This window comes from Mugil cephalus, chromosome 2 (genome assembly GCF_022458985.1).
Source record: "Mugil cephalus isolate CIBA_MC_2020 chromosome 2, CIBA_Mcephalus_1.1, whole genome shotgun sequence".
NCBI lineage: Eukaryota > Metazoa > Chordata > Actinopteri > Mugiliformes > Mugilidae > Mugil > Mugil cephalus.
In genome coordinates this window covers 15,352,576-15,366,762 of record NC_061771.1, presented here as the reverse complement: position 1 = coordinate 15,366,762, position 14,187 = coordinate 15,352,576, and the positions used below count along the sequence as shown (strand labels likewise).

Sequence of the window (14,187 nt, the reverse complement as noted above, 5' to 3'; positions counted from 1 at the left end):
GAGAATCGTAGAGGTCACATTTATTCATAATGTACTTGAGAAAATATAAACGATAACATAGATTTCTTCATTTCGGGTCTGATAGAGAATAGACATAAAACTTTGCATATAAATCATTTACATATAACATATACTTCATCTCTAAATCACATATAAATTTTCCTTCATGACTGAATCACTTCATTATTAATATAAACTCGACAACACTGAGGTACAAAAAGTGCTCGTCACAGATAATTGGTCACGGTACCATTGGTCAGCTCTCGGGATCTTTCGAAGGCAAAGAGGATTCAACAACACTTTTGGTATGAAACATCTGATAGAAATATTTAGGGAAAGTGCAGTTTAGGTAGGACATCCAGGTTCAGCGATACATGAAAGAGTAAAGTTTCTACCATTTTTATGCTAAAAGATCACTTTTCTTGAGGGGGGGAGTTTCAATCCTGTGCGTAGACAGAGGCCCTGTATTTATGCATAGGACATCCTGCCAAGGTAGTTGGCTGGCACATATCCTTTTTGTCCATTAGACTCAGCTAACCACCAATCCTTATTGCCTCCCAGGTCACAGAACTGGAGGATGCGGACATGTTGGTACTCCCGCAGGGTCAGCTCCTGGTCACAGCGGGCTTGAAATGCATACACAGCATAAAACTGTGGAAACACACACACATCAAAATAGAATTAGAGGAAAATTTGTCACAGCACAGCTTTGTTTAGTTAATTTTTTTTTGTGCTGAACAAAAGCCCTTTTGTGCGAATTCTTCATTTTTACCTCCAAAGCCAAGGCACCATAAAATAATATTGAAGTGTACCCTCCTGTAAATCCACAAGGTGGCACCGTTTGTCAGCTTTGAACCTGAGCAAAAAGCTCCCCGCCAGGACTAATTGTCATTGGTCGTGATCGACTGTCCTTTGTCGGCAGGATGCATTTTACTGTCATGATATGATGAAGATTAGAGCCGCCTGAGCTGGTTCTAGTGAAGTGAAGACATGGCGCCAAGGAAAATAAAACCCAGGGATGCTGCGGTGACAGCAGTGTCACCCTCCGCACGTTGTTATTCAACCCATTTCATTTTAATTGCGAGCTAGACAGACACTGCCTTCTGCTGATCCAGTCCATAAGACGTGAATCCTGTTCAATGAGGACACGCTTCAGGCTCCAAACCCCATTTAAAGTTACGTGATTTGTGAAGTCTTTATTAATTATCATAATTATAATGTCTAGGTGTTTTTTTTTTTGTTATTTGTTCCGTTGTCTCTTATTTTTTTTAGAATCTAAAACTTTGCTTTTGGTACAAACCTTCGAAAGGGCATTCATTTGTCTTAACATAACTATTGTGTTAGACCCTGAAGATCTGTACCCTCTAAAGTGATGCCCATATGGTGCAAGAACGGTTATGATAAACACCCACCTGCTGAGCCTCTGTCTCCACCACGTCCACCAGTTCTTCGTTGCTCTCCAGCTCCCACTGTACACCAGCGAGGCTCGAGTTGCTGTCAGTGGTGTTGAGGTTGAAGCTGCGCAGGCTGCTGCTGCCGCTCCCCGACACAAACAGGCTTATGTCGTCGAAGTCCTCTTCCACCATGGCAGCTGGCTGCTGCTGCTGCTGCTCTTTAGCCATCTGGCCTGCCCGCTGCGAGTCCCTCAGAGGGTTGTACTGCTTCAGGAAGGTGGAGTAGACGTAGCCCTGCGCACCTAGCAAAGACGCACAGGGATGGTTTGTCAAGAGGCATGACCTCTGAGGTTCTCTCCAGAGATTTCTCCTGAAGCAGATCGTTCTAACGAAGATAACGTTCTTGTGGAGCATCGCCCCAGACCGTTTCCCCGAGTGATCGGTGATGTGGCTGGGCACAAGCTCCCATCAACACATCATCTTTTTCCATAAACAGTGTTCAGATTTTCATTCTTTAAGCACCACTTAATTCCATTCCCATCGTCTGGGATGGAAGCAGCATTCTCAGATACAGTATGTAGGACAAAACCTGAGCAAAATTCCTGTGAAATGACCCACCAGCAACCTGCTATCTATTGTTATTCTGGAGGATACGTGTGCGCTTAATATATGGAACTGTACGTCTCACTCCTTCAGCTGGAGGCATTTGCTTAAACAACCCTTCCATCCAGTTACAGCGAGCGACTGAAGAGGGTGTAAATATGAGACGAGCATATTCATGGTGTTGATATCAACAGAGGCATGAACAACAACTTCCTGGGCTTGCTGCTCGTCCCAGAGGAGAAGACAAGTCGGTGAAGAATGCACTTGTTATTGCAGAGTACAGAGAGGACGGCACAGGCGGAATCTCTCCATCTTTGCTTCTCAATACCCAGAGGGAGAGGCTTTGTAACTCTAAGGAACACTGCTTACGACGCGCGGCAGTTTGTTCCAAACAAGATGCTGGGATCCCGGGTACCTCTGTGAGATGTAAAGGGGAGATGGAGACAAGCTATGGAGTTGGCCTTGTTGTGAAGCAACCCTCTCCAGAGGCCCCGGCAACCATGACATCACAGAAGCTCCTGGGAATAAGCCTAGTGTGTTGACTTATCATTGTCAGAAAGTAAAGTTTAGAGCATGTACTCGGCCTCAGTCATCTGATAGATGCAGGTGTGTACACAGAGGAATGCGTATTAGAGGGGACCTATATCAACCATATCTGCAGATCTGCTGATCCGGTGTGATAACTTAATTCACCTTTGCGTGTCTTACTAAGAATACGCGCACATAGCTCGCTCTGCCTTGAGGGGTCTCTGTCCTTGTACACACACACACACACACACACACACAGATATGCACTCTTACCTCCTGTGTGAACTAGCCAGCGGCTGCTGCTTCCTAATGGGTCGGTGTCCTCCAGCAGGGCCACCAGCTCCCCCTCCAGCAGGCTGAGGTCCTGCTCCTGGCAGCCATTACACTTCCTCTTCAGTTGGTACAAGCGGTTCAGCGGGTATTCTGCTAGCAGCCAGGCACGCTGCTCCTCGGTCTGATGCTGCACCTCCGGCACCTGAAGGACGGCGCAACACAAAGGAGTGTTGTTGTAAATGTTTAAAGTGGCTCTGTGGCGTGTGCGGGAGGGAGTGTTAAGGGAGGGGGGACTACTGGACCGCACAGTCCACGTCTCATGGGACTGGTGTCTGGTGGAGGTTTGGGTTGCAGAGTGCCTTACTTGATCTCTACCTTTACTATATAACTGCTCGCATATGGCTTGGAATAGATTTTTCTTAAATATCTGAGGAACTGGGACTTCTGATTTAACCTGGTGTCAATTGGAAACTTGCAGAGGCCCTCAGTGTGTGGCTAATACTGCAGATTGCACAAACTGCATGACATCCATGAAAATAGAGAAGCAAACCACAGACACTTTTTTGTAAATGTCAGAAACTGCATTACAGTTTAAGATATCCCTGGATATGAAATAACTAAGGAATGTACCTTTGCAATATAAATGATTGTGTTGTTGTTGATCGAAAGCACTAATAAGAAACTAGTATAGAAAAAGAACTTCCACTTTCTTACCACTACTTTTTTATCTCGTTGTCTCTCGAAGCTGACTTTTCGCTCCATCAACTTCTGCGCGTTATCCTTGACAAACGTCAGATTGTTCAGCTCGTCCATGATGCTGTTCTGCACCTCCACGATGTTTGACAGCGGAGCCTGAAAGGAGAATCGTAACACAATGGTTTAAGATTCAGCAGGTTAACTAAAAAACCATGTCTGCTAATATTATACATGTATAGACTCACTGGTAGCTGCTGTACAGATGGAGCTCCGATCAATATGCTATCCATCAGTCTTCTGAGTAGGGCCACCAGATACACCACGCTGTTGGTCAGGATAGTATAGGCAGCCTTGTTGAACCTCTGCAACTCCTCCACCAGCAAAGCATTCAGGGCTTCGTAGTCCCTCCTGGCGGGACCAGGTGGGTCTTCTGACACCGGTGAGGGAGAGGACGAAGAAGAAGTGGAGGACGAGGATGAAAAGGAGGATGAGCGCTCCAGGCGGCTGCAGTAATCTAGCAGCTTGTCGTAACGTTTCTGGATGAGCTTCTGTGGAGCAGTGAACATGCCCTGCAGAGAGGAGAGCGGGGCGAGGACCAAGTGCTCCATGCTGGTTTTCTGGAGGGGGGGAATAAAGACGGCAAAACATTGAGATTAGTCTGTCTGTTTCATTATGATCTACTCAAGGTGGTTTCTGTGAGATTGAATTGTATTTTTTCCGTGTAAAGTGCGAACGATTAAACATCTTGTTTTTAGTATGCAGTAGGGTCTCTGGAGATTCTAAAGCACATTTGAGCATTAACTTTGAGCACACACCAGGAGAGCAGCAACAGCCCCATATGAATACAGATGAAAAGGAGGTTCATCTATTATAGCAGGAGGCATCAAATGTGCGGTAACAGACATAAAGTAAATGTCACGAATGCTATCCATCAGCTACTGCTGCCAAATTGATTGTTGCAGACACGAAAATAAACCCGTTGCCTCTAACCAAAGCCGTTACAGTCTTTGGTTAGAGGCAACGCTGAAATGCTGCAGACCAGGATTCTTCTAACAAAGAGGCTACAGTAGATCTGGTGACTGTATAGTCCACAGAGGGAAGAGGAGAAAGGGGAATGAGGCTGACTGATACAGGAGCCAACAGGAAGGTTAGAGGCACAGAATGGCAGGATTCATATAATGGACAGAAGACAGATAGCTGTGGGCAAAGAGACAGAGGACTCAGAAGACTGGAGGGTGAATGGGAGGTCATGCAGGAACAGGAAAGACACGACAGAAGATTCAAAAAGGAAATTGAAGTATGGGAAGCTGGACAGTAAAGTGAATTGTGCTCTGGGTAAACCGAACACACTTACAAAGTGCTTGTAGGGATCATTGCCATTACTGTGAGATGAACCGTTGGTGTCACTTCTGTTTGAATCCTTGACCATGTTCTCCATGTCCTGCACGCTCTGGACAGCTACAGACACCATCTCCTGCACAAAAGAGGAAAAAAAAAAATCAGGTTGACTGAGTACATAAAATCAGTATTTAGAAAATGTGAGCTATGTACTGACCTGAGTGTACTGCAGGTAACAGTGAACATTCTTGACCAGTTGCCTCACAGCTTTCTCCAGACTCCTGAACAGCTTCTCCTCTCTGTCAAATACTTCATCTCTCACCTGCAGACATTAAGAGTTCAAATACACGTCACTTTGTTAAAAAAAAAAATCTCCTCAGCTCAAATCAAGCTTTTCTTTTTAAGTGTACACCAATCAGCCACAACATTAAAACCACTGACAAGACAAGTGGCAATACAACGTTCTCCTGGGAATCTTTTGGACACCACAGGACATCCTCAGAAGACCCATGTCCATTCTCAAATGAGTCACAATTGTTTTGCAGGCACAATATTACACATTAGGAAGGTAGTCATAATGTTATGCCTGATGCGTGTAGCTATAAAATATGCAGGTTGATTTGCATAAAACAGTGCCTTGTATTCTACCTGTGGTTCCACTCCAGTGAGGATCTTGAGATAACCAGCAAACCTGTCGCCTTTCTTCCGAATTGAGTGGATGTTGAACTTGTTTAGTTTCCCCCTCAATGTGCCTTCATCTTCCAGCCTCTTATACTTCATAACTGAGAGTAAATGGTAAATAGTTAATTGTGGATAGATTTGACATAGAAAGCGCAGTAACCATACATTTGATAAAAAGACATCACTGATAAAAAAATACTATATGACACAGCATAAATCCTACCGATATCCTTGCGTCTCTTGAACTCATTGATGTTCACATTTATGATCTTGGCAGCAGTGAAAGCCTCCTGCAGCGGCAGATGGTCAGGGTGGTCCTGAGGTGTTGCCTGCCACAGCTCTCCAAGCAGTAATGGGTACTTCATGATCCTCTGGACGGGTTTGATGATCAGCGAACCCATATCCAACAGATTTGGTTTCCCTCTGTGCAGATTAGCGCATTATACAGTAATTATGATGAACACGAGAATAATCATGGTGAGAAAAACTTTGCAAATGACTATACTTACTCATGGTCATAGATTTTCCTGAAACAGAATAGTTGAAAGGGGAGAAAAAAAACATTAACAAGTGATAATATACGGATTTGTCATTAATAATGTGACAAACAAATTGAATGGATGGACTTGACTCACTTAAGTGCTAATACACATGTGGTAAAATGTTTCTTTATTTCCTCCTCCTTCTCATAGGACTTGAGCGACATGTTAGCATCATCATGGTGGTAACAGTAAATCTTATACACATCCTCTAAAGCTGCCTTCGCCTGGATGAACACTTCTCCTACAAATTAAAATAGGACATTCAACTTCAGTACTGAGCAAAACAGCAACCGCCAACAAATGGAAAAGTGAGCAATCAGTCAAGATTCCAAACAACCTCACCTATGACTACTGCTTCAGGATCAGGGTCAGCCATGGCCTCGTTCAGTCTGTGAAGGAGTGCTGCAGAGACCTCACACACTGTCTCCATGTTGGTGAACAGTCGATCCACATCCACAACCTAAGAAAATATGAAGAAACTGTGTTGTGAAAGAACTCTGTATCCAAATCACATGATGGTGCATATCACTGTCCAAAACACAACAGGATAAAAACATGTATTTCACTGTCTTTTGGTGTCCCACAAGGCTCGATTCTGGGGCACCTATGATCCAATTTCAATGTATTTATTTCAGCATGGACATTATACATCAATGAACATTCCTTCCAAACCAGAGAGGAAATGTAGATGTACACAATGCGTACATGCAGTCAGCTCATTGCCAGGTTTTGGAAATATTGCTCAATTGATCTGAGGATTCTCTGCTACTTAATCCGTCCTGGGTGACATTTAATTTAACATTTAATTTATTTATTTTTATCAGGTCTCATTTTTTCCACTTAAGAGCCATTAATAACCTAAGACCTATAGCTTTGAATGTGGATCTTAAGATACATTATTTTTTCTCACTTTGTAATTTTTCGTGAGCTTTTAAATCACTCAGTTAATAAACCTTTAAATGTATTCAAGTCAGTTCAGATTACTGCCTCTAAATTTCTTCCTTGCCTAATTAGATGGCCTTATTTAACACGTCTACTTCACTGTTAATCCTCGTAAAGTCACTGGGAGTTCAAGCTTTTGAGGTTGTTAGACCAGAACTGAGTGACGTTCTGCCAACACCCCTAAGGTTTGCAGATTCTGTTGTTTCTTCTTAATGAAGGCAAAGACAAATATTGTATGGTCAGACAGGCATTTATGTAACATATCTGCATTTTATTTACCTGGGACTTTTTTAACTTTGCTGTTGTTTTTAACTATTTATGCTGCAGTTTATGATGTTGTCTGTGAAAATACTTTTTTTTTTGTTTTTACTTTATTCACAAAATATTAATCAGTTAGGTTATGATTCACTTGGATATTAACACAAACATTCCCCATTTAGGAGCAAGAAGCTTTTATGCATTTATATTCAAGCTGGTTGAGATGCACCGAATAAAAAAGTCAGCTTCTTCTCAGTTTAACACTTGAAAACATTCATGCACTGTTTGGCTTTGCTCGTGGGGGACCCTTAAAAGCACCTACCTGCAAATTTCGTAGCGGTTGGACTACTTCCCTGATGCACAGCTCCAGGTCAGTGAGGTAGTCTTTTTCAGTCTGCACCAGCTCCTGAATGACCTTTGCCCTGCGGCTCATCTTCCTCAGACGAATTTCCTCTGGGTCCACCGCTGGAGAGGACGGTGTGGACAGGTCGGGTGGTGTCATTTTCTCTGGACAGAAAATGGCCATAGCAAAATCAGTCAAAAATAGAAGTGTTTAAACAATCACATATTGTTGTAGCAGTCACAGCATTGGGCCCTGGTGAGCCATAAAGGTTATACAAGGTCACACAAAACCAATGATATACTTTGCCCTAAAATTTTTATTTCAGAAAATAATATGTTTTTTGCCAGCATTTCAAACCAGCTGTAGCACATTTTCTAAAATCCTGGTAAACACCCCGCTCTGTGGGCCGTGCACGCTTTGAAAAACATACATCCCTTATAACACGTCCTCCTGACGCCTGAGCAGTATTCAGTATTTCACGGTGATCTAATTATTTTGACTCGAACGCCAAAAGGCCTCACTTAACATGCCAGTCAGGCTCACTTCTCTTTTTTTTTTTATTGCTCAGCTGCCTAATCAGTCTGTGGCTGCTCTGCGCTTTGCATGGCAGGCAGGCAGGAGTGTCTGTTCAGGGAAGAGGGATGCTTCCTTGCTGCCTAATCGACGCCACGCACCACTTCCTCCTCTGGGGGAAGAGAGCGATGAAAAGGGAAAACGAGGGGTGAAGGCAGGGAGACAGAATGCTGCGAGGCCTGTGTCAGGTTACGAAACTAATCGTGCTGCTGATGTAATTCTACAGCGTGCTCAGGCATTCCATCTGCTGCATCTCTATGTGTGTGTGTGTGTGTGTGTGTGTGTGGGCGTCGGCACACAAAGATAAAGTAGAAACGTTAAGGACACGCGGTGACACTGATTCACACAACATGCATGCGCGCACAGAGAGTCACGCATACAACTCAAATTTACCCCCATCTGCTTCAGGTTGGTTGTTTTAGTCACTATACAAAAATATAAAAAGCACGCGTAAACATGCAAAAAAAAAAAAATAAATAACTATCAACAATCAAACCTACAATGTTCAGCTTAGTCTAAGTGTATAAAATGTTTATTTCTCTGCATCGTATTTAGTTGAATCTACAGCGGAGGGGAATCCTATACAGTGCAGTCCAGCCACCTGCATATATAGACTACCTGATATCTGTACACACTGCGGTGAAGTTTTTGCACTTAGCAAACAAGACAGACGAGTAGGAGAGGGTTTCGCACGTCAAGTATGAAAGCACCATTGCATTGCATTTCCACTTAATCTTTTTTTTTCTCTTTTGGCAACGGGTATGAAACAAGTTCAACGATGATGGAAGGGTACAATAAGCAACGTCTGCCCTTTCCTGTAAAGTAAAATGGATCATGTGTTTCTGGGCAGTAGGCAGCGCTTTCTCATGAATGCAGGCACTGTGCAAAATTTAATCAAAAAGGACTTTTTGATAAAAAAAGAAAGAAAAAAAAGGACTTTTGGATTTAAAAGCATTGTGCACATGCACAGTAGTAGATTTTTGTTTTAATCTCCAACAGGTGAAATGTAAAATGCCGTCCTTCCGAAGTCACCTTGCCGGGCTGTTACATAGTGGAAACATTGGTCACAGCCTGATAATACTCAAAGACAAGCCTTTCTGTTGTTTGAAATTCAGATCACAATTCTTATTGATTTTATTTTTCATTCTTAACTCGTGGAAATGAATCACATTCATCTTCCGGTGGTGCCATGAAGTGTCATATGCCCGTATGGGCTTTCAGAGTGAAAACAGACCCCAGAATATCCGAAAACCTCCCCCCGTGAGAAAGATCCCCTTAATGAGAGATCGGGTGAGGTGTCTTTATGGCTGAAGCGTACTATTTTACGCTGGCATGTCAATCAGATACGATCACCTTTCAATTCGATATTGTTCTTATCAAAACACAAAGTTTTTCCTGGCCCATTCACAGTGGGTTAAAAAAAAATGTGACCCATCAGGACGGAGCGGCGGATCTCCAACTGTGCTGACTTGTGCTTTTGCCTGCTCTGTGTTTGGTGAGGTATGGTTACTGGCACAGGAGTTCCCATGAAAGTGGATACAGGGCTTTTCAATGTTCAGCCCAGTGAAAGGGATCTAACAGACTTCCCCAGAAAGAACACAAGGTATCACATATCGCGTGTCACCGTCAAGAAAAATGACATTTCAGCCACATACCAACGTGCACAATGGGAATTTGTCACTGAGAATACTGGTAATATAAACTGGGTAAAACACGTGATACTTTTCAATGAATGTGATAAAATTATTTGAAAAGAGAGAGTAAGAAAGAAGACAACATGTAGCCACAACAAAGCGACATCCTTTTTGCGTATTAATACATGGGAACATGTGCTATTGCCGCCTCTTCATGTGGATTTTGTCCTAGTAAATCATTGCCACAACAATCATATATTTTTGCTGTAAATAATTACACATATCAGTGTCACGTTGCCATGGTTCTACGACTCGACCAACCTGTCTGACGAGCATATGAGAACCGGCTGTCGAGTATTAACTCACATGTTTCCTCTTTTGGTGAAGTCATCGTTTTGTCAATATTTGCATTGGTAATACCACTGTAAATATGCATCACTGCTCGTCGGGGTGTGAAGCTAAGCTCGGAGAGGGTGGGTGGGTGACTGGTTTACTGAAAACACTCCACTGTTTTTTCACAACTTTGCCTCTCATGATGCAGGCCGGCCAGGAAAACAGAGAGCGCAAAGAAGTAGAGAGTGGCTCCATTACAGGTAAACAAAGCTACAGCTGATAAGGAGAGTGTGTGTGTGGAGGCTCTTATCCATGAAACACCAAGTGAAAAGTTGGTTATACATCGATGTAATCATCAAGGTGCCTTTTGTCATTTTGCTCATGTGATGTGTATTGTTCACACAAAAGGAAGCAAAGGAACAAGTGGCACAGGAAAGGCTACATACTCGGCTTATCTTTAATAGTAACCCACTTCTGATGACAGCTGATGTCATCTTGCCTGAAGTGCATTCCCAGCCTCTGACTGCACTCTAAGGACAGGTGAAGCCAGTTTTTTCTGAAATGTGGATCTGTGTTAATGTGAAAAGACTGTGTCAGCACTAATGATGACTTTCACCCTCCTCCCAGCAGTCCCTTCCTTTTTACATCTTGTGCTCATCTTGCGCTCACTTCAAAAACCTCAGAGGCTGCATTCAGTTTGAAACAAAACTCTAAGGTCGAGTTCCTAATGATACGTCTAAACTCTAAAAGTCCATCTTCGCACATCGCTGGTCTTGTTTACAAGCTGGCCTGGAACACTTCTAAAGCCACTCCTCTGAGTCTGAGTTCGGATCACAGTTTGCATATGTGGCTTGATCCCTGTGGGAGTATCTCCTGCTAAGCACATAGTAACACAACAGGTGCCCAGTGCACCGCGTTCGCTCCAGGTATCCAGCATATTGTATACTTGTGGTGTGTGCGCGCTGAATTTCTGTCTCTCAGGTGCTGCACCTGTGGCTCATCTGCAGTGGACATATTTGTCTAAAGGGTCTCCAAGTTACCTGTGTTACCAACAAGTTTCCAGTGTAGAGAGGTGAGAGACATTTGAGGCTGATTGGTTCACGTGTGTATAAATTGTTGCCATAGTTTTGACCCCTGGGGACATCATTAGCTGCCCTACCTTTAAGTTTGGCGCTGTACTCCGTCTTGTCCGACTGACTCCTCCTCACCAGCGTCCCCAGGTTGATGTCACCTTTGGCCATGTCATCAGATACAATAGTGTCTGTCCTTCTCCTCTCCAGGTAACGCAGAAACACTGGCCGGTTCCTCCTTTTTATGCCTTTATCCTTCTCTTTCTCCTTCTCCTTCTCCTTCTCGCTCCCGCCGGCCTCTTTAGGATCCATGATGAGGCCGTCTGCTCCCCTGTGCTATCGGACAAGTGAAGGCAAAAGAAAAAAAAAAAAAAAAAAGAGGGAGGAAGGAGGGACAGGAAAAGGGAGAGAGAGAAAAGAGAGAGCCTGGGAAGTGCAACAGGTGTACTGTTCACTGTGCACTGGCTCCTGGCTCTGCACAGGTAATGCAGCTCCTCCCCACGTCCACTTGTCATTAGACCTATGTGGCCACGCCTCTCCACTGCCGTGCTATGTTTCTTCCCTTTATGCCATCTATCCATCCGGGGAGAGGAGGTGATTAGGTGCACTTTCTCTTGCTCTGGGCGGAGAAAAAAACTTCAAACTAACGTCGAACAAAATGCTGTTCCTCTGTGAAATGTTTTAAAAGATGTTTAAAAGATCATTTAACAGTTATCTTGTGATGAATTGTCTGTGTATCTGTATATGTAATTGCTGCACATTGGTAGACGTACTGTACGTCTTTAATACAGGTCAAAGTCATTATTGTTGCTCATGAGTTACATTTTCTGTTTTTATTTCTGCATTGTTGTTGCTATTAGTCACCAAATATTTCTATGTAGTCGTGTTTTCTGATGCTTTGTGTTTTATAACAACATGACATTGTAATATTAACATATTATAAGGTGAAGGCTTCAAATAAGCCAACCACATTTTTTTGCCTCTCCCTGCACTGTTTAATTATTTTTTTCTGTAATATTTTATGTATATATATTTTTTTTATGTCCTGAATGACAGAAAATGCTTCTGCACTAACAACACTAACAATGTGCCAAATGTTGACAAGGAAGTACGCATGTAAATTACAACGTGCTCCCACAAGTAGTTCTGGTCATGGCAACCAGATACTGTGTTCCTTGTCAGAACAATGAACAGATACATTTCCTGTCCAGTAAAACACAACCAAACGAAGGGACTCCCATTGTGCTTCCAGTCCACCATGGCACACCTTTACACTTCTGTTAGACCGGAAGCACTCAAGTCAGACTGTCAGCAGCACAAAGCTGTATTGTTTTAATATTTCACTTCATTATCATTTAATAATTACACTTTTTGTGTAATATTTGGGAGTTTACATACTGAGTGTGCACAGTCTGGCACAGATTGCTTGTTCACCACGTTTTTTAAGTTCTGCTCTTATATTTATTTGTTTATTTATTGTTGTTAGTATGGGCGTCCAGCAAAGTAAGAATTTCATTGCATGATCTACCATTTTTACTGTGCATATGACGATAAATATCTTGAATATTTTAAGTTTCTTAAGTCATAACATTCATTCATTCATTCATTTTCTGTGAAGACTTGTCCTCTGGAGGGGAGGTCCAAAGAGGCGCAGGTACACCCTACACAGATCACTCATTACATACGAAAAACACATTAGGATTGAGTATATAAACCATACAACACGCTGGATGCTGTACAGGTTGGTGGCTGACCAGCAGGACGCTGCCTGGCGCCTTAATGTATCTCTCCAGCGCGGCCTCCTCCCATTTGGAAGCTGGATTAAACACCCCAGGGAGGCTTTTATGAGGCCGTTGGCTGGGGACCACTGATAACCCCCACTGATGTTACGCTCGTTTAACTCCAATACATCTCCTGGTGGTAGAGTGATAACTGAGATTTCTCCCCGCCGCCCGCCAGCAGCAGCTGTCTTTTTTTTTCCTGCCTCCTTTGCCAGAGCTTTCACAGCTTTTTAGCGCTTTGCTCCTGCCACACTCCAGCCGGCCTCCCAGGACTCAGCAGCCGGGCTGGAGTACTGTGTTTCGACTCGAAGGCATCTTCTCCCAAGGTATGCCGAGCTGGCACTACCCACGTGTTGTTCATTTCTTGAGGTCACATAAAAGCCGTAATAATTCTGATTAATTTTATACGTATTTTAAATGTCAATGAGGCGGTATTACAGACAGATCTGCAAGGGTTTGGTGAGACCTCAACCCCACAGCCGATAACATATTCCAGGAGTCCAACTTTCAAGGCCATCACTTGTGAGCAGTGTGTCCTGTGTACCCAACCCTGTGTTGTTGTGTACGTGTATTTCTCTCCCAGATGTGGCCTTGCATAGGTTGTGTCCACATAGCTTTAGTTTATTTGAGTTGGATGTTTATTTGAGTTCACCCGTTAGTTGGTGAAAGAAAAAACACAGTTGAACCCCTCTGTCATTGTGATACAGCTTCAGTTCTTGTGGAGACAAAAAAAAAGAAAAACTCCTCGTTGTTATGCACTTATCGGTTATTACTTGTAATATACAACATAAATTGTGTTGCTGCTAGTATGTATATATCATTTTCTGTGGGAAAAAATGTTTTTGAGCTCTTGGTCATATTGGTTTGTAGTACTGAATAATAAAATACAGCATGTAGTATATTAAGTTATTTAAAAAAAAATCTGCCAGCACAACACAGTTTTTTAGTAAGTCATTAGCAAATGTGCAGTTTTCTCAAACAATTTCAATTATATTTACTCAGATACTTAAGTGCTTTCTACTCAGGTTTTCCATACGGTTAACAGAGCATTTCAGTTACATTTATGAGGTATTTGTGCCACGTCAGTTCATTCAGACTTAACTGAAAACATTACGTAAATTTACTCATTGCTTGTGTATTGTTGTAAGAGCTTTCAAATCAACTCAGTATCTCAGTCTGTGAGAGAGTGGGCTGTAAA

General features: G+C 42.9%; 1 protein-coding gene across 1 annotated transcript; it reads right to left on the bottom strand.

Annotated features, from left to right (window-relative positions):
• Window positions 1–5: 5 nt before the first annotated feature.
• On the bottom strand, window positions 6–11,782 carry arhgef38 (Rho guanine nucleotide exchange factor (GEF) 38). The gene is made up of 14 exons (XM_047578593.1): window positions 11,298–11,782; window positions 7,578–7,762; window positions 6,398–6,515; window positions 6,149–6,296; window positions 6,023–6,040; window positions 5,737–5,936; window positions 5,481–5,614; window positions 5,050–5,154; window positions 4,849–4,968; window positions 3,740–4,111; window positions 3,513–3,650; window positions 2,799–3,000; window positions 1,413–1,696; window positions 6–651 (listed from the first exon to the last, which is right to left on the bottom strand). Exons 1-14 carry the CDS (start codon window positions 11,518–11,520, stop codon window positions 469–471), a joined length of 2,430 nt encoding a protein of 809 aa, XP_047434549.1. The 5' UTR covers window positions 11,521–11,782; the 3' UTR covers window positions 6–468.
• Between the last annotated feature and the right edge of the window lie 2,405 nt (window positions 11,783–14,187).